General features: G+C 41.7%; 1 protein-coding gene across 15 annotated transcripts in view; it reads right to left on the bottom strand.

The window, feature by feature from the left end:
* Positions 1-23,931, bottom strand: part of Sipa1l1 (signal induced proliferation associated 1 like 1) — a 358,428-nt gene that overhangs the window by 9,604 nt on the left and 324,893 nt on the right. For 9 of the 15 annotated variants that reach the window (XM_048798908.1, XM_048798899.1, XM_048798897.1 and 6 more), the window contains 6 exons: positions 22,888-22,950; positions 22,334-22,452; positions 18,957-19,396; positions 7,430-7,669; positions 6,136-6,301; positions 1,280-1,526 (listed from right to left, as the gene is read on the bottom strand). In XM_048798908.1, the coding sequence (XP_048654865.1) occupies positions 1,280-1,526; positions 6,136-6,301; positions 7,430-7,669; positions 18,957-19,396; positions 22,334-22,452; positions 22,888-22,950 (1,275 nt within the window). The remainder of the gene's footprint in view (positions 1-1,279; positions 1,527-6,135; positions 6,302-7,429; positions 7,670-18,956; positions 19,397-22,333; positions 22,453-22,887; positions 22,951-23,931) is intronic. The other 6 variants (XM_048798906.1, XM_048798905.1, XM_048798910.1 and 3 more) reach the window with 3 other exon arrangements.

Below are 23,931 nucleotides of genomic sequence, written 5' to 3'. Positions count from 1 at the left end.
TCACTGGGGGTAACTTCCTGAAGCAAAGAAAAAATAGAGAACTTGTATGGGGATGGGATGCAGGGGGAAGATGGCATGCTCCTACTGGGGGTGACAGGGGAGAAGCTGGAATGGGCTGCTGAGCAGGACAGAGACACGGAGGAACATTTGGGTGCGAGAGCTCAAGAGCGATGCAGGGCAGGGTGAGGCTCAGTGGGACAGCGTTTGCCTGGCGTGTGTGAGACCCTGGGTTCCATCCCCAGCACCACCAAAAAGAAAAAGAAGGACTGGGGATGTGGCTCAAGCGGTAACGCGCTCGCCTGGCATGCGCGGGGCGCTGGGTTCGATCCTCAGCACCACATAAAATAAAGATGTTGTCCACCAAAAAACTGAAAAATAAATATTAAAAATTTCTCTCTCTCTCTTTAAAAAAAAAAGAAAGAAAAAGAAGTTAGGGCTGGCAAGAGATTTAGAAAATACAGCTGCAGAGAAGGAGAAGGAATGTGGGTTTGATGCACAAAGTGGTATAAAAGCTGCAGCAGAATTTGTAGAAGGAGAAAGGACAGAGAGGGCAGCGGTCACAGCAGTGTGTTTGACGCACCATCAGGAACACAGGTCCTATAATAGGTGTCTGCGGGGCTGAGTAATGGCTGTCAGGGGAAGAACAGGACTCTGGAGTGGACTTGGACTGAGAGAAGAGAGAGGAAAATACCAAATTTATATCTGAAGCCCCAGAATATGGCTCTTCCTAAAACTAGAATTTTGTTAGGTAACAGAACAGACACAGTATATGTGAAATAAAGGCAAGAACATGGAAGCAGCCATATTTATAAGCCTTTTCCTTAAATAATGGTTGCTAACAGCGTGAATGGACACATAAAGGTGTCAACAAACAGGGGGCAATATCCATACAGCCTGGGGGAGACCCAGGACAACTACTCGACTCCTCTGGGTTCTTAGGGTGGCTGTGGGGGCAGGGAATAAAGCTCTTAAGAAGAAACTGATCTAGTGTTAGCAGAATTTGCACAATCTAAACATCAGCTGTGCTGTTTGATAAGAATATAAATTCCCAGATTGTACCTTCAGATCTTAAATCCAGTGTCTTGGGCAAGGTCTAGGAGTCTGTGTTTTTAACAGGCATCCCAGGTGACTCTTGTGATCTGGGATTCCAGGAGTAGGGGTGAGTGTGGGAGGGGCTGATAAACTGATGCACCCTGATGCAGGGTTTGCTCTCAGCAAAACAACTGGTGGCTCTGTCTGGGACCCTGGGTCATCCAGCTGAAGCTAGGGGAACACTTACCATGCAACGACTTCATTCCTAAGGTGTAGGAAGGCCTCCGCAGCGGGAGAGACTTGGGGAGAGAAGGGTACGTGCTGCTGAAGAGGACATCGTTGGGCAGGGCTTGGTCCAGAAGTGAAGCCCTCGAGGTGAAAAAGTGCTCCCTCTGGCCACTGTAAATGCTCTCGTCAGACAGAGTTCTGTGCAAAGCCCGCCTTGAGGTGGGAGTGCTGGGGAAAGGAGACTGAGGGGAGGACAGCGCGTGGAACTGTAAAACAGTGAATACAGGGAAGTCAGCGTCTGGCTCAGACACCAGAACCCCTCATTTATTCCTCTGTCTTTGAGGAGTAAAAGGAGTCCCCAGTCATTGATTTCCTAAAGCCCAGAAGGCTTCCACATCATATCAATACTCCATGTGTGATTCAGACCTGTGACTAACTGGATTAATCAACATGGTGTGGTGGTCAAGAACAAGACTTTAGGACCAGATGAATGTGAGTCTTATTTGAGCCCTGTTTCTTTCACCAAATCATGGAATTTCCCTGAGCCCAATTCCTCATCTATAAAATGGCAGCACAACACCTGTTGGGATTGTCAAGTGCATTAGGTGGGGCCCTGCACTGATCACAATGGCACGTATCAGGCCTATTATGGTCTCCTGTGGGCAGAGCCACCGTGCCAGGAAGAACAGCTTCAAAAGCTTGTCAAGTGATAGCTGGGCAACAAGAGTGTGTAACCATCCAAAATTTTATTAACTGAGACCATCGGTGGGTCCTGATAAACACTAACTACCAACAAGCTATACTAATTCAATCTCTCAAGCTAGATGGATTTCATGAGGTTTGGAAATTAGTTTTTGAAGACATATTTCTATTAATAACAGAAGTTGGCTTTATAAATAACAAATATTTTTACATAAATGGCATAGTTCCAGGTAGGTGTGTCTCTTATGGATGCCTTTTGCCTTGTTGGCCAAATTTGATTTTACCTGAGATCTTTCCACAAATAGCTAAATTTTTGAGAATCCCTTTCATTGAGAAATACAGACACATTAAGAATGTTTAAATACTCAGTAACCTGAAAGCAAATGGAGCATCTGGCCTGACAGTAACAAGTCATCCTCAACAGCTCCTCCTAGGACCCTGTTCACCTTGACAGGGGAACAAGGTGGAGTGAAGATGTGAGGAGGAGGGCTGAGTCACCGCTGGCAGAAAGCCACAATGGGACTTTCCATGACACTTTGACAGGGCAGAGAGAGGATGATTTAGTGACAGCTCCGTTCAGGTGGCTGATGTTACAGACCCAGAAGTACAGAACTGACACTCAGGTTCACTCGGGAGGTCTGGGGCCTGGCACACTTCCACTCAACAAACCAAGGGTTAATCAAGTCAGAGCTGCCCCCAGGGTGCTGTGCACAGCTGCTGCACAAATTATTAATCAAACACACTGTAAATAAGCTCAAGGTGTTACCAATTGGATAAAAATGGTGTTCATTTTTAAAAATTCAGGATGAGTTAAACCTACAGTGTGCAAAAGCTTGCCCAGAAAATCATGCTGCTGTGATGAATGCTTAGTGAGAAGAACTTGGTGTGGAGGCAACGATTATTTCCCTTCTCACATATGGGGAAGAGCAGGCATTAGAGAGATGAATGCTTGGCTGGTTGTAGTTTTTGTCGCTCTTTTAACAATCTCCTCAATCATCTCTCCTCTGTCTTGGAGGTCCTAGGATAGTCACATGAGGTCCCTGACTGCCAGGCTGGTCCTCGGATTTCTGGATTCAAAAGTTGCTGCTAAATTTGTTTTAGTACTTTGGTTTTAGCAAAGGAATTTCCAAGTATTGTTTCCACCCTGAGGGTTTTACAGAAGAAAAATTCTCCAACAATTCTAGTTTCAGTCTCTTTGGGAAATAATATGCTTCAAGATCCTTCAGGCAGTGTGTTTTATTAGAAGCTAAAGCTGAAGGAGCAAGGGTTGGAGGTAGGGAAACACCTGCCCAGATGTTCTTTGCCCATTAAAAGATAGCAGACTTAGTCTTGTCTAAAAACTTTGGGATGGCCCCTCACTTCATCCCTCTTCAACTCCAGTCTAAAAGTATACAAAACTGCCCATTCCCAAGAATGCCTCGTCTGCTTTGTCCAGGGCCACTGCCAAATACTGCCAGCCCTTGGCAAACAATCACAGTGATTTCACAGAGCATCCAGGTGGGAGGAAGGGGTTCCCAAACTGTGTTCCAAGGAGCCATGAGGTTCCTTATAGCACCACTGCTAGGCAAAGAGGTCTGGGTGGGACAGGAACCAAGCCATCCCCACCTCTCCTCTCAGAGCTCAGTTCTACATATTGGCTTTCTCTGTGTGATTCTGTTTTTAAAAAGAACTCCTGAACTTTAAAACCTTTTGGAGGCTACTTATCTGTAAATCTGGTCCTCTGTTCCACAGCAGAGGGATAGAACCTAGAGAGGTGACACTTTGCTTCTGGCTAATCTCCTGTTTTAGTCTCTCACTCTTCTAGCGCCCCCCACCCCCCAGCTGTCAGTGACATGTGTCACCTGTACTCACAATAAGCTGGTAACAGCTCTTCTTATACTGGCTTCAAGCAGAGCCCCTTCCTTTGCTCTATATACCTGGGAGCACTGGTTAGAAAGGTCTGTATATCTGCCTGACCATAAGCACACTCAGAGAAGCAAGGCTTGTGAGTGAGGTTTCTTATAATGCTACAGCTCAACCAGTAGGAGCTTGATGGCAGCTGCGTGGGAACGCTCAGCTATGGCCTGTCCGGCACAGGGCAGCCAGATTGTGTCATCCATGTCACACTCTACTGGCAGGCAAACCTGGGAGTGAGAGCCGCTAGGTACGTGGACCTCCAAGAAAACCACTGTGGCGTTTTGAGTGGGTTCCAAGTCTCACAGCCCAAAGCTGGTCTCCTAGGACCCCGAAGCCCATTACAAAGGCTTGCAGCCTGGGATCAGCGGTGGCCTGGAAGACCAGACCAGGGCACGCTGGCCTCACTGACACAGCAGAGCCAGTCACTCAGACAATGACTTCAGAAGACACAGGGAGCAACTTAGCTGAACTCATCTGAAACTGAACCAGCTCAAAAAAGATGAAACCAGTGAGAGAAGAGAGAAAGTGAGCCTGTCCCAGCCCTGCTCCCAGCCCCTCCCTGCAGTGGGCTGGGGCCAGCATCAGCACTTTCTTTGCAGCAGGTCTCACATGAATACAGTCACAACACAAAGACAGGTGATACCCCTGCTTCAAATAGGAATGCTAAAGTAATTTACTTTGGAAATAAAAGCCAAGAACTAGAATAAGTGCAAAACAGACATTTGCCTTCAATTATTTCCACTGCAAGAATAAATCAAAAGAATGAGAGCTCAGAGGTTGCTCCTTGCCAAAAATGTTGAACTAGGAATTAGGGGAAAGATTCCTTTCAGGGAGGGAGGGAGGGAGGGAGGGAGGAAGGAAGGAAGGAAGGAAGGAAGGAACTTTTATTTTGAAACTGATATTTAAAAATTTTAATATACTTCCTTGAATTTTGATGGATAGACAGAGAAGCACTATCTTTTGCATGGTTTCCATGGAAACCAGTTGTACCCTGGATGATGAGTCAGAACTGCTAAGTGCTGACTTCTGAAACAAATGACAGAAGTCAAAATGGTTACATCTGTGACACAATTTAGTAACATAATAAATCATTAATTTCTCAGCAAAACTCCTGAATGGTCCTTGGGATACATTTTATTCCTGTAAATGTTGATTTTTAAGTTTAGGAGGTACAGCTGACCATTCTGGGGGAGATGTTTGTGTGTGTGTGCACACACAGAGGTGATGGGAGAGCCCAGAGGCAGTGAGAGTGCAGGGCTCCTTCTACCTGCCTGCCCTCAGATCACAGTGTGACGCTGTCCAGTAAGAAAATAGTCTAGCTTCCATCTTCCATTCATTCTCCAAGTTCTTCTGAAATAAAAGCTTTCTAGTCCCTTCAAACAGACTATAAATCAATGAACTAAGAACCTCAAAAACAGAAACCTTCAAAGTTTACTGCCATGACTTTTCTGGGGGCTCCCCAGTATACCCCATAATGGACCTCAGGTCCAGCTCAATAAACACCAACTCCAAACCCTGCAGCATGAGATCGCAAGCTTCAGAGGATAAAGAAGCAGGGTGCCTGCAGGAAGCTGTGCCACAAGTCCTGTGAGCTGAGGCAAAAGGCAAACCTTGCTGTGTGGTTCTACAGAGACCTGGCCACTGACAAACCCAAATGCCAAACAAGCACTCAGGATTGGTGGAGAGGGAGACTGGGCTTTAGGGAAGGCACTGATGGTCTGGAATCCTGAGAGAGAAACAGAAGCTTTTACAAAGTACAGAGATCTGGAAAGTTCTGGAGGCAAGTATGTATACTTAGTTGGCTGGATGGAGAGGCAGCTGTCTGTTTTCTTTTGGTGCATGCTCATGACAGTGAACACCAGGCACTTCCTCTGGTACTGTGTGTGCCCAGCTGATTAACTGGCCCATCTGTGAGGTAAGAATCTCATGGGCAGAAGGCACTGAAACCTCTATGGAGAATTTTCTAGCTGACAAGGGACCTACAGGTTTCTCTGAAAAGTTCTGTGAAGCAGCATCATGTAGTTGAAGACCGAGGGATTATGCACTTTGAGTAGGGCACACTAGAAGAAAAAGCTGATGGCGGGTAGAGTAGGTAAACAGGAGCCAAGACTTCAGAGATGGCTATGGCAGTGAAATTGGGAAAATACCTGGGAAAACTGGGAAGGGGGATCCAGAGAAGAGGAACCAGCAATCAAACTCTAGGGCAGCTGTAACTAAGGCTACAGCCCCCTCAAATTTGACTTCTAATTCCCATCCACCCTATGCTCTGTCTCATACCTTAAAATTCTTCTGGGATTCAGGAGTTGGGCTTTCAAGGTCGATGAGCTTCTTTAGATCCTCCTCAATGGTGGACTTGGAGGTTGGCTTGGGGGACGCCCGGAGGTCCCTGGTTGAGGCCCGCAGCCTGGTGTGGGCTATTTCACTGCCATCACTCTGATGGCGCCTGGGAAGAAGGAGAGATATGTGGAAACATAGTCAACAGGCCGACCCAGCCATGGTGGGCTCTGAAGGCTGAGAGAAATACTAAAGATGAGAGAAGAGAACCACTCCTGTTTACTTCAGAATGCATTCATGGGAATGAAAAACCAACTTGAAACACAAATTAAAGTCTGATGAATAAATCATTCTTCTTCAGGAAACTATTGAGTCTACTGAGCCAAAATTAGCATCAGATTCACTAAGACCACAAATGCAACCTTCAAAGGAATAAAAGCAAAACTGAATGAACTATTTAATTTTTTACTGTACCACTGTGTCAAAAAGTCCTATATTTCTGGGCACAGTGGCACACACCTGTAATCCCAGAGACTCTGGAGGTTGAAGCACGAGGATCACAAGTTCCAGGCCAACCTCAGCAAATTAACCTATTGAGGCTAAGTTGAGAGCCTGTCTCAAAATAAAAAATAAAAAAAGGTTGGGAATGTAGCTCAGTAAAGTACGTCTGGGTTCAATCATGAGTACCAAAAAAAAAAAAAGAACTTTATTCTCAGGGGTTCTCACTAATTTCCAATTTGCTGTACTGGCCCAGTTATGAAGAATTCCAGCCTGGCTTGGTGGCACACAGTAGAATCCTAGATACTTGGGAGGCTGAGGCAGGAAGACTATAAGTTCAAAGCCAGCCTCAGCAACTTTATGAGGCCTTAAGCAACTTAGTGAGACCCTGTCTCAAAATTTAAAAAAGGGCTAGGAATGTGGCTCAGTGGTCAAGGGTCACTGGATTCAATCCCTGATACCTTAAAAAAAAAAAAAAAAGGAACACATGGGAAGGCTGTGGTTAATGGAATCAAAACCACGAGTGTAGACTGAGCACCAGTCAGTTATTCTGAAGAATACCCTTCAGATATGTTCTCTCCTAGGAGGGCTAAGACTCCCAAATTCAAATGTTCTGCGGTTCATCTTATTCAAGGAATGAGGCAGAAAAATAATTTAAGAAAAATAAAATCTACCCACCAAACATGCATGCTCTTTATACCCCTAGCTTGATCTCCTCTACTCTAAGAAATCCCCCCACCTTTCCCATTCTCTGCCATGTTGAAAGAAAACCACTGAGCAAGAGAAGCAGGCCTCTTACTTTCTTGTGTCCATGAATCCCACAGAGTTAATGGTTCCTTCAGGTTTTTTCCATCCAATCAAGTACTTGCTCGTAGCGCCCTGGCGAGGGTAGAATGTCCTAGGACCAGAGGAAGATGAGGAGGAAGAGGAAAAGGAAGGCGCAAGCTGTGAGGCGCTGGCGGGGTGAAGCTCCTCCTTTGGTGAACTTCGGGCACTGGAGAACACAACCGGGCTGGCAGAGTGCCGGGAGCTCATGGTACTGAGGAGCAGAACAGAGATAAAACTACTTAAGAGTGCATCCCAGGGCCACTATGCCAACACAGAAGTGGAGTCAAGGTTGGGGTGGTGGCAGGGTGAAAGCACCATAAAGGTTTCATAAAATATTAATGGGGCTGGCTGGCTGGCCTTCCTTGCCTTCTCACTAGAATTTAAATGTCTACTCAGAGTGACAAATGGTTACTGAGGCTTGACATATACTTAAGCTAAAAAACAAAAACAGTTGAGACCATCAAATCCAAAAGTGGCAAATGACATCAGGAAGGGCCGGGCAGGTCTGGTGGTGTCAGGGGCTGACTGGAGCACACTGAACTCTCTTTCCCCATGGCATCTGGCCTTGATGTTGACTCCAAAAAGCTCTTCATCACCAAAGTACTTCAGACTGGTTAAACATTACAAAAGTAAAATTTACAGAAATAAAGGAGTCCCAAACTCAGAGGTTTCAAAGGAGCTTCAAAACTGAAAGAGGCAGAATTTTCAAAACCAGGGATAAGAACTGAACATTACTACAAATGCGGAGGGCCTTTATCTGTAGGATTCCACACTTCCTTCCCAGTGATCTCACAGTACCCAGATTTACAGTTTGAGCCCTGCTAAGTTCTCCAGCATAGGACAGGTGACTTGTACCATAATGGGCTTTGGGTTGCTGGAGGTTTAATTAATAGCAGGTGGTTCCGAAACATTCTTCGGTGGCACTTCCATTTGTCAAAAGCTAATGGTCCTGAGCTGAATAAACATGAACCTTGTTAATAATGTATCAATATTGATTGCTCAGCCATGATAAATGCACTACAGTGATGTGAGGATGATGACGGGGACATGGTGAGATGCACACGGGAAATCTAGACTGCCTCTGCAACTTTCCTGTAAATCTGAATCTATTCTAATATCTAAAAACTTATTATAAAAAGGAAATTAAAAACCCAAATTCTACTGACCCTGAGATAATATATATTGGTGAAAATGAATCTAAACAATCCTACCTCATTCTTTACATAGGTCAATTCCAGTTGGTTTGTATACTTAACGTAGTTCTAAAGATTCTGGACTATAATATGGAAGATCATCTTTATCATAGAGGCAGTGGTTTCTTTAATAAGATCATAAAGGAAAATATTGAAGCCTTTTAAAATTAATAAATTCTATTATCAAAAGACACAGGAGAAAATATGCATATCCAATAACAGGCTCCTGTCAACTTACAACTACACTCCTAGGACTCAACAAGACAACGCAGTAGAAAGATGGCAATGATTTGAAGAGCAACTTCAAGAGGGGATATCTAACAAACCTATAAACACGGGTGCTCAACATCATCAATTACCAGGAAAAGGCAAATTAAATCCACAAGGGACCACTACATACCCCCCAGAAGGGCTAAATTAAGAAGAGTTATAATGTCAAATGCCAGAAAGGATGCGACACAACTAGACCTCTCGTATACCACTGAGTGGAATGTTCCCTGCTACAGCCACTTTGGCAAACGAGTTCACAGCCTCTATACTGAAGGTATGTACATCCGACCACGTACCACTTACTCTCTATAAGCTTAGAAAAAAGCATACAAATGTGTAGCAAAGGACATATCTGAGAATTTGTAAAATCCCCCACCTAAAAACGAAAACGATCCAAGTGTTCATCAACAGTAGAATGGGTAAATGAACTGTAAAAATGTCCTCATAATATAAATGTAAAAAAGCAAAGGAAACAAATGCTACCCATGACACGTAGATAAATCTCACTAACATGTTGACTTAAAGACACCAGACACAGAATAACATGTACAAAATGATTCTATTTGTATAAAGTCCAAAACATCAGCAAAACAAGTCCATGATTTCCAACTGAACACTGTGCTTACCCTGGGGAGGAAGCAGAGTGACTGGGGATGGAACAGGGACAGTGCGGTGTGTGGGGGTTGGTGATGTTCTAGTTTGTGATGTGGATAATAATTGGGTAGGTAGGTACACTTTGAAAATTCAACTGTATATACTTATCATCTTTTTCTGTATGAATGGTATCCTTCCATGAAAACCTACCTGCAAAAAGTCAATAACCTGAAAGGAGTCCAGGAGGCTAGGCCCACAGAAGGGTAAGACGTGGGGGAAGGAAAGCCCATCTGGAGGGCTTTCCATATTAATGGACTCTTATTATCTCAGACCAAATATAATTACCTCCTTTATTTTTATAACTAACAGGGAAGAACTGGGCTGAGACTTAAAACACAATTTTTAAGAAACAGCTAGTCTCACCCTGTCCCCACCCCCCAAATATTATTCCAGCTAGACAAAGTAGAAGAAAACCTCACAAAACCTTAAAGGGCAACATAAATTGAAAAGCGATGCAACCTTACCTCTTGAAAATGAATATCCCATCTGTTTGCTTTTAAAATTAAGAAAAGGAAATGCAAAACTCTTCCACAAGTGCAGTGTATTAAGTCAGTAAGGAAAAAATAATACTAGATTTCTATTATGGAAGAGACTCAAAGTAGAAAGATGAACCAAAAAAAAAAAAAAAGGAATCAAGAGACTGACAAGCTCACAGAGTGGCATTGAGTCACCAGAGACCCCAAGCACACATTAGCAGGGGAATATCGCCAGAGAGACTTTGGAAACAGAGTGCAGCCTTGGGCATAATTTAAAACAAAGGGCAGGCTTGTGACAAATATATGTTACTCAGAGACAAGATTTAATCTTTGCTTTGCAGATTTTTCCCCCCATTTTATCTACACTTGTAGATAGAGAGATGCCTCAAGCCCTAGCCCTGGTTGGTGTTTGAAGCAATTCCATGAAAATGAAAAATGGTGGATCAGGATCTAACTTACACAGCTCTCATCCTGGATGACCATGTACTTGTTTTAACTATCCATTATGACTGGCATCCATAAGTGAGAGCAGGTATGTTTAAATTGCTAGAGCCAGTTCTCAACTTCAACATGTTAAAATACAGACTGCTGCCCCCTCCAGAGGTTCTGACTCAGTAGGTGGAATAGGTTGGAGGGGGCATGAGAATTCACACTTCTAGTGCATTGTTTCCAGGGCATACTTTGAAAACTGCTATACCAGAGGTATATTTAATTGCCAGATTTCACATTGATTAACATCAAATTATCTTGATATGATAACACTGGTATTCAAAAGTTCTGGGGCTTTCAAAGACTAAATGCTTGGTCAAAACATTGGCCAGGAGAACAGAAAGTATAATGCCCAGCCCATTAGTTTACAAATGATTCCTCCATGTGGTACAAAACAGCTATGCTGGTTTTAGCAATAATATATGTATTGCAGAAAAGGAGAGTTAAAGAACAGACTTGGAAAGGTCCAAGGAGACAGCAGCATATACACTATAGTTTTTGGAGCTCTTTCTGTTCTGCATAAATTTAATTATTACCATTATTTCCCTAATAGGCATTCAATAAATGCTTGTGCTTGATTATATACTCTTCAATGGCAGGAATTTATCAATGCAAGGAACACATGAGATTACCATTAAATATTTGTTGAGCTAAGTGTTTATGCAGAGTACTCTACATTTAATTTCTTTACTTTGGTTATAGTCTGTCTCCCCTGTTTGAAGGGAGATTCCTGAGATTTTTCCTGTCTTGTTCATTAGTACATTGCCCATGCCTAGAAAAGTCCCTAGCAACTGCAGGCATTCAATGTATGATGTAAGAAACTGCCAAATAAATGATATGTTAGCAATCAGGTTTTATTGGGGGGGGGGGGTGTCTGGGAATCAAACTCAGGAGAGCTCTGCTATGGAGTTATATCCCCAGTCCTTTTTATTTTTTGAGACAGGGCCTTGCTGAGCTGCTAAGGCTGGCTTAAAACTTGTGATCCTCCTGCCTCAGTCTCCTGGGTTGCTGGGATTTTAGGTGTGTGCCACGTCAGAAGTCAATCTTTAAATATAAGGACGTATTATGCATGCAGATGGTGTATTTTACTCATAACTGTATTTAAAACTAGATGTTGCTTTATTTTTACTGTGAGAAACAAATCTATAAATGATGCTTCTGTTTACAAGTGTATAAGTACATAAATAAGACCACTGAACCTGGCCACTGGTTTTATCTATGAACATGATGGCTGATACTAGCTCCCAGGTGTGACATGCCAGCACACTTCTGTTACTAATACTTAGACAGCTCTATTTAACAATTGATTAGATTTGTGAACAAAGGCACATGTAAAAACAAATGAACAATTAGTTGGTGTGGCTTCCTTCTTAATATATACAATTCATGGCATGAGAGGAGCACACAGTAGGCAGATGAACTTCACCTGGGAGCTCTTCTGAACAGTGCACTCTTGTGCCCTAATCCCAAAGATGTTGATGCAATACAGCTGGGAAGGTACCTAGAAACTGGACAACATCTCTCCCCAGGTACGAATGCTAATTGAGGATTACTGCTCAAATCCAGCTGAACCCTTCCTATTGTTATGACTTGGTCAAAATCCAGCTTCCTACTTCTCTGGATCCAGCAGGTGAAGCCATGGGAACAGTGTTTCTAAAAGCCATGGACTGTGGTCTCTGCAGGTGATGATGTACAAGCAGGGTCCTGAGCTAATGTCAGATCTTCTAAAGCCCCAGAAATCTGTATTTTCAAATGTCTCTGAAGGAATCTCATGTTTCCTAGTGTTTAAGAGCTACTACATTAGCTTGTAAACTTCTCACACTCTTGGGTCTTTCTCCTCTTCCTCTTGTGGTTCCATCCTTGGTCAGCTGTGGGTGGGCCTTCCTGAAGCTGACAACCCTACAGCCTCTAGATCACCTCAAGGTGTGTACCCACACATTGCACCTAAGTTTCTTTGAAATGGGTTTAGTTACACTACAATGGACATGAGGTTGACAGCTCCCTGATTTTTAAGGGGAACTGTCACTGGGCTGTTTGATTATCCAGGAAATTTCATGTTAACTCAATATGCTGCAATTCTATTACCCATGATGACTTTCATGGAATTGTGTAAGAAGGTAATGAACCAATCATATGGAATAAAAAGAGCAATACTTATATTGGAAGTGAAAACTGCAATACTTGTTCCTTTTCTTACTGTGTAAAAAGTGAGTTTAAGTGTGTATGGCCAAACTAAATCACCAAGAATACAAGCCAGGGTGTCCTAGATTCTACATGAGGAGACCATGACTTTAATTTTATATCAATTATAAGGGTACTTCCCCTTGCCTAAAAATGGAATGACTGTGGATTCTGTTTGGCCGTTCCAGGATTTTTTAAAAGTAAGGGCAGACACACATACACAACACTAGATATAGAAAGACGGAAAGAAAGGGGCAACAGGGCAACTGAATCTGTCCAAATTTCTCATATTGATCTAATACTCAAAGGGAACCATGAGCCAAATGTGCTGCCACCTGGTTATTTCACACTCCCAGTTGTGGTGAAACTTCATAAGAGGGGATAACCAATCTGAAAAAAGGATGCTTCTCACAGTGGGAGCTGCCTGAATCTGCTTGCTGACTTTGCAAAGGGATGAACCACCCAGGATGGGGAAGCACAAATGTCATCAATCAAAGCCCCAAGTGCCAAACCTACGAGGGCCAAGGAAACGGTTCTGAATTTCTGCAAAATGACGTGAGACCATCCCTTCCTGCGGAAAAAAACATCTGCTGGCCACCGTGTTGTTGAAAGCTGCCAAAGGGAACACTTGTCATCTACTATTCAGGCATGGCATGGAGGAAGGGTTTTAGACAGGCTGGGCTTGCTAAGGATGGTATTTTCAGGATGGGGAAAGCAGCAATTAGTCACCTGTCAAATGTCTGTGGCAAAATCTGGGCAAAGGCTGAATGTTGGCCTAATACCAAGGGGAGGGGAGCTGACTGGGTTTCCTGTGATTGCTGTACAAGCAACAAGCCTTTTGGTGACAGATAATGTGGAGGATAATGATTAAGGAGGACTCCTCCCACTGTGTTCAACATTAGCCAATTCTATACTACATCAAATACTAGGCTCCATAATTTAGAAGGGCTTCAGGAGACAATAATTCCAAAGCATTGGAAAAAAGCAAACAAGGGAAGCAGGTATGATTAAGATAGCAAGGGGAATCTACGTGGTTGCAGTAGAGATAACAGCCCATCTACAAGAAGCAGATATTTAGTCCAATATTTAATATAAAGACATGTAACACAAACAGGATAGGGAAATGGAATGGCTAGGTGTATGCAGCAGAAGATGCTTCAGGGATCATTGTTGAACCACAAGATGAAGAAGTCTGCAGTACTAACCTATTTAAAATATGGAGCTAACATTATCATTTTATTGGGCACAGCTGAGACCTCTGTCATGTCCAAGTTTGGCATCTAAAAAGGATAAAGAAAGCAGGAAGCTTGAGAAGAGAAAATATGATTGATTATAGGATGAACACATACAGGATAGTTACAGGATCTGTGAGACACATGCTTGTGAAAGAAAAAGTGACAAGATAACTGCATAAAGAGCTGATGAAGAGCTCAAGAAAGGAAATGACAGAAAGCCTTTTGTCTCACAAGGACACTCACAGTTTGCAATACATTTGACAACCTTTTTAAATCTCAACAAACACAGAACAACAGCCAATTAGTAGGGGACCAGGTATTAGATCAGATAGGAGGGATCATGTGGGGCAATGGTAACCAGCCAAAGGCCATAAAGGTGATCAAGGGTAGACCTGAGGCATGGACTTATCTCAAGCCCTAAATCTTTTTTCCATAAGTTTCTCAATTAATGTGCATGAAGGTGAAGGGATATAACAAAATTTATTTTTCTTTCTTTTTTGACCACCTTATAGTCAATGATCCATATCCAACAACTAGGTTAAGGCAAGTAGAACCAACCACAACTTTTCATAACGTTATAGCTCCAAAATCATCTTCCTGTTCAAAAAAGACTGAATTCAGAAAAACCACCTACTCCCTTTTACCTGCATGTTTAAATTCAAAAGGACAAAATGTTGAACAAGGAGATGACCTGTGACAGGCTGAGACCATGCAAAAGGATGTGGAACCTCTCCTTCAAAATTACTTTTTCTTCTTTTAAATAAAGCAACTGCATAAATTCTCATCCTGGTAGAGTGATTTAAATATGGCAAAGAATGGACTCTGCACTATAAACAAAGCTGTGCTGGTGAGCTCAGCATCAAGCATCAAGCCTTTGTGGCTTGACTGAGGGCTCACTTCTTAGTGTTGACTTGAAATTTCAAACCATGGTTTTCAGCCTCTGAGGTCGCTAAAAGTAAAGTTCCACATAAAATAACTACCCACTCCCATAAACTGGAGGAAATTCAGCAAGATAGATTAGGCTAGTTCACCTGGAGTACTGCTGTATAAAAACAAAGTAAAATGTAATCCTGAATGGAATGTTTATTATGGGCAGGGCCACAAGGCAAAAATTATGAACAACTAGGCTAAGGTAGAAAGAGGAAATTACATCCTTGAAGAGAAGTTCTGGGTTTGGAATTTTAGATGTTGGACTTTTAGATTCTGAATTAGTCTATGACCCTTAGAAAAAAATAACACTTTCATCTTTAGAAAATAATATGGAAGAGAGGCAACTGACTTAATAATTGAAAAAAAATGCAGAAAAGATTTAGAGGGAAATGTTATAAAGACAACTGAATCGTTTCTAAAGAAAGAAGGCATATTGTTTATATACATGCCATACCAAAAAGGGTACAGAGAACAACATTTAAGCACAGGCCTCTAATACACAGAGGCACCCAGCCCAGGGCCACAGCAGCTGGAGGCCTGCCTCCACATTCAAGGATGCTGCATGTAGGAAATCCTTCCTTCCTGCTACCCTCAAGAAACACAGCTTTTCTGGCATGAATAGTTAACTTACTAGTTTAACCAGGAAAAACCCATTCACACATGTGAACTGTACTGACAGCCAGGGGCAGATATTTCTCTTGATCTTTAACCCCTTTAATGAATGTCAGATATTGACCAACTATGGGAAGATCCTGACCAATATCTGCATTTAAGGTGTTATAAAGTTCTTCCTTAATACATTTTGCAGATTTTTGAAAATGACTTTACTAAAGGTTTGTGCTTTACAAGGACTTTAAGTATGCTATTATACCAAAACCCATACACAAAAGCAGTACAGCTCTGTGCCAATATTGATGTGTCTGTACAATAAGCTTTGACATGGTTTTCTAGGAGACGGTTTTCTAGGAGGGTCAGGAGTTGAGGATTTATGTGACCTTTAAACTGATTAATTGATAGGGGCCTTGTGTAAAAAACAAAGAGGGGAAATTAAGAGAGAAGTTATTGCTGTTTGCATTATCAAAATGCACTGGCACCCATGACACAAAGGTTTTTAGGATCAACATGCACGATGAGATCCTCTTGTACCGATGGCAGTAAAAACATGTGTGATGACGTCAGTGGGGAATGGTTGGCTACAGGGCTCTGATGGGGACGAAGGGAAGCAAAAGGACAGTTTGAGATAAGCAGAATGGCAGGCTAAGGAGGCGGGCACAGAGGTCTAGACACCAAGACAAGTCAGGTCAGAATGTTACAGGAGAGATGACCACACACAAGCATGAGTGGGGTTTTCAGTTTTTTAGGAAGGGCTCAACAGTTCCAGCAGCAGACTTTCCACTGGTCACAGGAGGACAGCATCTACACCAACTGAAGAGGTCCTGAGTTCCAAAGGGGAGTTCCAGAACTCCAAGAAAAAGAAAAAAGAATCCAGCTGGCAAGATGTAGTAAAATTGGAATTATCTTTGCCTCTCCTATGCTCATCACAAACCTTTTTTTAAAAATTTTGTTTTTGAGTGGTTCATTTTAAGATCTGAAAGTGAAATAACCATTAGAAAAAAATAAATAAAAATTAAAATCTCTCTCGAGATTTCCAAGCTTCATAGAAAATACATATATTCTAGGGAGCAACACTTTAGAGCAATTAATAGACTTTTTAATTGTAGAAGGATATCAGTATGTATGGCCTCTCTTAATGACATTCAAACAACAATGCTATGTAATTACCAACCTGCATTAATGCGGTTCTCATAGGGTGCCACAAAAACCCTGCACAGTCATCAAGGGAGTAGAGAGTAGGAACAGCCCAGCCAGAAATATGCAGTGGAACTTAATCACTGTAATTTAGATTTTGTCACCGAGTCCCAGGTACAAGCTTTTATGCACTGTCAAGAGATCTCCACATTAATTGCTGTTCCTGTCTTCTGAGGACACAGACACTCTAATTTGCTGTGATTTTCGTGTCTCTAGCCATGTTCATTTGGTAGCTAAGTCCCCTTTTCCTCCAGAAAAAGAGGGCTGTTGAAGCTCTGATTACCCAGCTCACTCTGCCAAGATCAACAGGCTGAAGTTACAAAGCATCCCTGTTTACCAGAGTCTAGAAAAAAATGTGACTCAGCCCTTCGGTGGGTGGGAAGTCCTGCAACCTTCCCTGAAAGGCCACATTCTTCTCTTTACTAAGTATGACTTTCAATAGAAGAGTTGTTTCTAAGTGATGATTTCAATGATTCTGCATGGCCGATTTGAAGCAGAAAATTTAGATAATCCTTTGAGCAGCTCCGGTCAGCACATTTGGACAATGAAAACCCAGGTGCCTACATTTTTGGAGAGCTCTGTAGATCTCCTGGATTTGTCAGATAATAGCACTGTTTCACGTTTTGTGCTTTGGGGACAGGGGTCCAGTTTTCCAACCTTCCTCTCAGTGACACCAGTCCTGACAAATTCTCTGTGACTTTCTGCTGCAAACACATTAGGCCAGAGAGAGCTCTTCAAGTGGAATACCATTCTTAAGAAAAGGTACCTTTCAAAATGAGGCACTGAAAACCAGAGAAATAGGAGTCCCAGCTAAATCTAGTTTCTAGGTTAGAAACTACAGAGAAATCATTCTGATTTGGAAACTGTCAAATTCACAGTCCCTAGTTAATGAGATGGTGGAACATGTAAAAGCAGCCCATGAGTGTGGTAGCTCCATGCCATGTGATTCTGTCTGTGTTCCTGTGGCATCTGAGGCCCAGCTCTCTGTTCTACTCTCTCAAACACACCATTTGAGTCAAACACTCTATTTTCTGAATCGTGGAAGGGTAGAGGGGTGCTGGGTAGTCACAATATGGGAACACTTTCCCAAGCTCCTTTTCACTTGGGGTCACATAGTTTGCAGACCTAACGATTATTTTTAAATCTGGAATGTGGGAGTGGTAAACAGAAATAAACCTTGTAAAGCACTTCCTTAGGCTTGGAATCTTAAAAGAAGAGAAGCTTAAAAATGTTATCAGTAAGAATACAGACAAAACAAAAACAAAAACAAATCGAATATTTAACTGACCAAGTTAAAACCAAATTAAGGAGAGGATGTCTTCTCTCATTAAGGCTACCTGGGGTTTACTGACAGATCATCTACCTGACTTCCCACTTGAAAAGTAAAAAGCTAAATTAAGTTTCTCTACTTTTTTTCCTGTAGGGCATAATAACAAAAGAGACTGACAAGACAGCAAGATTAGATAAACACTGTCACACAAGTTGATTAGCAACTGACAACAATGAGAGGTAAGAGGAGAAATCTCTTTAGAGATTAGGAGACCCAGAGATAGTAAAGGAGGGCTCATCCCTGAGAGGAAGCATCCCATCAGGCTTTGGATTTTAGAGGAAATGAAAACCAGCATTTATCTTACTTGGGGGAGCAATTGCCAAGTATGCAGGAGAATGTGTATTTTTCTGTCCTAAAAGGTAGATGGGATGTGTCTAATTTTAACTACCTTGTTCTGTTGGACACCTCCCAACCTCAACACATCACTGTCAGGAGCCAATTACTGCAAAAAATTATCATGCAAATGTCAGGTAAGTGATGTTCTCAGAGAGAGAGGCTGTGGAAAGGATGTGCTCAGCATTGTGAAAATGCAGTTACTCTAAGGAGGGACCCCTTTATTTTAAAAAATACAGCCAAGATTTAAAAAGAAATCCTCAAAAGACTGTCCCTGCCACTATTCTCTATCACTGGCTGAAATCAAAATGGGCTGCAATTGGGAAAATTAAAAATAAGTAAAATCCAACTTTAAACAGAATAATTCTGCAAATGTTTAACATAATACATTAGGATTATAGATCTAGTGCATTTTGCTAGCAAACAAATGACATAAAATATCCAGAAATACAGTGTGTGTGTGTGTGTGTTATGTATATTTATACCATATCCACTGTCTCTGCATCTGAGAGCCTCAGTGCATACACATTATCCTGTATACACTGGGATGAGGCTAGGAAACCAGGCGAGGCTGGGAGAAGCAGCAGAGGGCAATTACCTTGTGTGGGAAGCAGCGTCGTTTATACTGAAGCTGCTGTTCTCCCTTGTCAGAGGGCTTGAGCCACCTTGGCCCTTGCTGTGGATATCCAGGCTCAGGGAGGACTCTGCCTTCCGGTCCATGCCGTGGCTCTCTGTCTCTAATGTTCGATCTGCCATGGAGAGCACTTCGCTGGAGCTATGCCACAGGGGTGCCACTTTCTCCTTGCCTGGCCCTGAGCGAGGAGACGAGGTGGCCCCCAGAGAGGCTGTGCTGCCGTGGCTGGGGCCGTAGGAGGTGGTGTCGATGCCACTGTCAGCGGAGGTGCCCTGCAGATAGTTATAGCTGTTGAGTTCGGATTCCGTGCGGTCCCCATCGTACCACTTCTCGTCACTGTGGGCACTGGATGCATTGCTGGAGAGGGTATTGCTACTGGAGTGGCTCGAGTAGTGACTATCAGACTGCAAGGGAAGCATGATTTACTTAAGTGCATGGTTTGACTTCCTGAACATCCAGAAGAAAACAACAGGGACACTCCAGGACTTAAGTTCCAGGTGCAGAGTTCTAAAGGCATTAAAGTGCCAGGAATAATAGGTCAAAGTAAGATAAGAGGTGCCTGGAAAAACCTGTTGTGACTCATGCCCATTCAGTGGTGTCTATGACAGAGAGTGCAGGCAATTTTTTTTTTAATACTCCATTTTTCATTATTTGGCTCATACTGCAACATCAATAGTATCAAGGATCATTTTAATCAGGAAAAAATCTAAATTGTCATTGAAGTCTGTATATCTTAAAATAGAAAGGAAATGACATTTTCAAAGAGCTTACAATTAGAAAGGATGCTTAATTCTAAAAGCCATACTGCTCAAAGTAGATAGAAGGCTGAATATGAGAAATATTAAGTCTGAAGACTCTCCTTTTCCTTCTCCAATTAGTATCTACTTGGGAGACAGTTTTCAAGGAGTGCTTAGAGGTTAAATTTACACAGAGGTGCCAGGATAATTCAATGGGGGAAAAAAGTCTTATCAACAACTGGTATGAGACAACTGGATATTCACATGCAAAAATGAATGAAGTCAGATCTGTAATATATAGAAAAATAAACTTGAAAAGAACCAGAGATTTAAATGTAATAACCAAAACTATAAAACTCTTAGAAGAAAACCCAAGTATAAGCCTCTGTGACCTTGGGTTATATAATGGTTTCTTAGATATGACACTAAAAGTATAATAAAAGAAAAAAAGACCAGATAAATTGGACCTTATCAAAATTAAAAACTTTTGCACTTCAAATAACCTGATTAGAAAATGGTCAAAGATTAAAACAGACATTTCTTCAAAGAAGATACACAAATATCCAATGAGCACATTGAACGAAACACATGCAACTCTACTCTTGGTATATACTCAACAGACATCAAACAGATGTCCACACAAAAACTTGTACATGAATGTTTACAGAAGCATCAAATGTAAGAGTCAAGAAGTAGAAACAACCCCAATGACCATCAGCTGATCAACGGATATAAAAAATGGTATATCCATACAATGGAACATTATTCAGTCACAAAAAGGAATGAATTACAGATTCATGTTACTATATGGATGAATCTTAAAAACATTATGTTTAGTGAAAGAAACTAGACACAAAAGGCGTCATGTTACATGATCTCATTTACGTGAAATGTCTAGAACAGGCAATCCACTGAGAAAGAAAGATGAGTAGCTGCCTAGGTCTTGGAAGGGATGGGAAGAGCTGGAGGTAACTGCTGAAGGATATGCAGCAGAGGGGGTTCAGTGGTAGTGAAAATATTCTGAAATTAGATCATGGTGCTGACTGCACAATTCTGAATATACTAAAACCCACTAAATTGTATGCTAAGTGGCTGAATGTTATGGTATGTATGTAAATTATGTCTCAATAAGAAATGTGTACAGAACCCTTTTTACACAGTGGCTCAGTTGTTTAGGAAGAACATTTTTTGGAGTTTACCAAAGAAATATTATTTCAAAAAATAGTTGAATGAAACAATATTTTAAGTTGGAGGCAGGGAGCCCAGATACTTGCTAAAGATAAAAGAGGAGAGAAAGAATGTGCATGTGTCTCTTTTGGTGGAGGAAGAAGCATGTTCTTTATGGGCCCAGGCCAGGGGCAAGAGGATGTATCAGTTTTATCTCAAAGTAAAACAGCTCTTCCCCTTAAAAAAGAATAATCCCAGTTACTTTTTGCTGTAACTGTAGTTTTTCTCAGTAACAACTTAGAAAGTGTGCTTTGAAGCCTTCATTTACTTTTAATAAGGCAAACTTTCTTCAGCTTTGTTCTTGTACAGTGAATCTGAAGCCCCCAGGCATGACTGGCATTGAGTCCTTTAAATATCACTGGTTTGAACTGAGATGGACTGAACGCAAAGTAATATGAAGGTTTCTAGAGAGATACAATGTGAACTACAAATATAATTTAAAATTACATTTAAAATTACATCTAATAGCCAAAAAGTAAAAAAGAAACAGGTGAAATTAACTTTAGTAACATTTTTACCTAACCCAATCTGTCCAAAATGTTATTTAGTATGTAATCAATATAAAAATTGCTAAGGAATGAGGGAAATTCACAAATCAATTGGGATAACCTATTATTTACAAGTATATCTGTGGCAACACTACATTTCCTCAGTAAATCTCTCTTCACAGAGCAAAATGTAGAGTGTGTGCTCTCTTGTTTTTTTTTTAGCTTCAATATTCATATCTCAGGACAAATCTTTTATGAGATTTCTCTTTTTTAAAAGTCTTCTGAGCATCTTACCAATCAGTGAGTATGAAATGGAGTATTTGCCCATCAAATGACAAGAATATAAACACAAATACCAGCAAAGAGAGAGACCAAGGAAATCAACTCCATTGCACAATGGTCACCTCGTATTATAGTACCTGTAAGTGATAAGGAACTGTGTGTAGCTGTGGAAGACAAAAGAAGCAGTAGGGTAGTTTTAAGGGAAGCTGTCTGCCCCCTTGCTCTAGCAGGATCCCATGCTTGCAACTGCATAAACAAACAGAATCTCTTTCTAACACAGTTCTATTCCTAACACTTCAGGATTTAGGATTGTGAGTGAACCAGGCAACCTCCCTTATAGACCTGTGGGGGTGCAGGGGCATACCAATGAGATTGCAATTTACCTCAATTGAAGGAAGCCACCTTAGGACCATGGCAACAGAAATTCCAAGGCTATGGTAGCAAACATTCGCCATCAGTGCAAGTCATTAGACAAAATTGTTTCCCCCACTAGGCTGACTTCCTCTTTGACCATACTGCAGGGCACGAATAGAATGAACTTGCCCCATTTCTGCACTGCAGGAAAGTAGTTGCTTGGAATCAATTGTTAAGTTTGCAGTTAACTTACATGCCCTTGTTTGTTTGGAGACAAATGAACCACTGGATCCTGCCGCATTAATCTCCCACTGGGGCTCTCTCGGAAAGCTGGCAGTACCTTTGATACTGCTGGGAGATGACATGTAGGCTCTGGAATACAGTACAGGCCATTATGGTGCGGGTACTAAACAGATACAAACACATGTTGACAAATGGAGACGGCTTGCCATTGCATCTTTCAGTTCACTGACCAGCCAACTCTGATTTCAACAGTAAGCTTGTTAAGAGTCTACACAATAGACAGCATGTCAGAAACTAGGTGGCTGATGGATAAAGCTTGCAGCTGGTGACAACATGTCACGTCATACACATTAGCATAGCCAAGTACCACCAAACCAAAGGCCATGAACAATGCAGCAAAGTTCGAAATCAACTTTTTGTTTGGGGAGAAGTTCAGAATATATGGAGTAAATTTATGAAATTCATTCATTGCAAAGTGTGGCTAACCTAGCTCAGTCTACATTACCTAGACAGGCATGGATGCAATCACGTGTTACTTACCATGACACTTTGGAAATATTTTACCTGTATATTCATGCTGCTCGAGGACAAAAGAATTGAAATCCTGAGGTCCTCTATAACTGTAAGCTAAGCACAACAGAAAAGACACACAGCAACTAGTTTACTTAAAACAATTGCTTCCTTTTGGACTCCAAGCTGGTGTTTAAGATGGGGCTCCAAAAGAGAGAGAGAAATGATTTATCCTCTAACACACCTACAGCTAAGAGCAAGAGCTCACAACTTCTTGAAACACCCCTCCTAAATGTGGAGAATCAGGCAGACTCCTACTTAGATCTGACTCTCATCTATCTTCAGGGGCAGAGAGGCAGAAAAACAAACATGGAGGGGATGAGAGAGCCAATTAAGTAGCTATGCTCTTTCCTGCACTGTTAGTAGGTACCAGTTTACAACACACTAATACACAGATAGGTGGGCCTGCCTAATGTTAGGATCTCCTAAACATTCGCCATCAGTGCAAGTCATTAGACAAAATTGTTTCTTCAAATAGAATATAGAAAGGTCAGCCCTTTATACATTTGATATCATGTGCTAAGCAATGAAAAAGTAAAACCATTTTTCTTGAATTCTCCCCAGTTACGGCTTATATAAGCTAAGCCCTAGATTCTTTCTGATATGCCAATTAGGAAAGGCTAAGTTATTCTCCTGGAAGACAGGGATACCAAAAACTATAAACATTTATTTATTTATTTATTTATTTATTTTAATAATGTTATTGTATTTTTTAATACCTGTATTTTATTTATTTAGTTTTATGTGGTGCTAAGGATCGAATCCAGGGCCTCACACATGCGAGGCAAGTGCTCTACCACGGAGCTACAACCACAGCCCATAAGCATTTATTTTGACACTTTATTCAGCCTTAGATTTTGAGTAGAGAAAGGCCACCACTTATGAAAAAGAGTTCTTTATTGGGTCCTGCTGGTATCCTATTATTTAAAAAACAAAAAGAACAAGGTATATCTAACTTAAAGGGTGAACAGAAGCGTTAGAAAGATCCATATTCATTTTAGAGTTTTATCTACTTAGAGTGGATTGCCACTAAACTAA

Source organism: Marmota marmota, unplaced genomic scaffold, assembly GCF_001458135.2.
Source record: "Marmota marmota marmota unplaced genomic scaffold, marMar, whole genome shotgun sequence".
Lineage (NCBI taxonomy): Eukaryota > Metazoa > Chordata > Mammalia > Rodentia > Sciuridae > Marmota > Marmota marmota.
The sequence above is the reverse complement of the archived record's forward strand: the minus strand, read 5'-3'. Positions and strand labels throughout refer to the sequence as shown.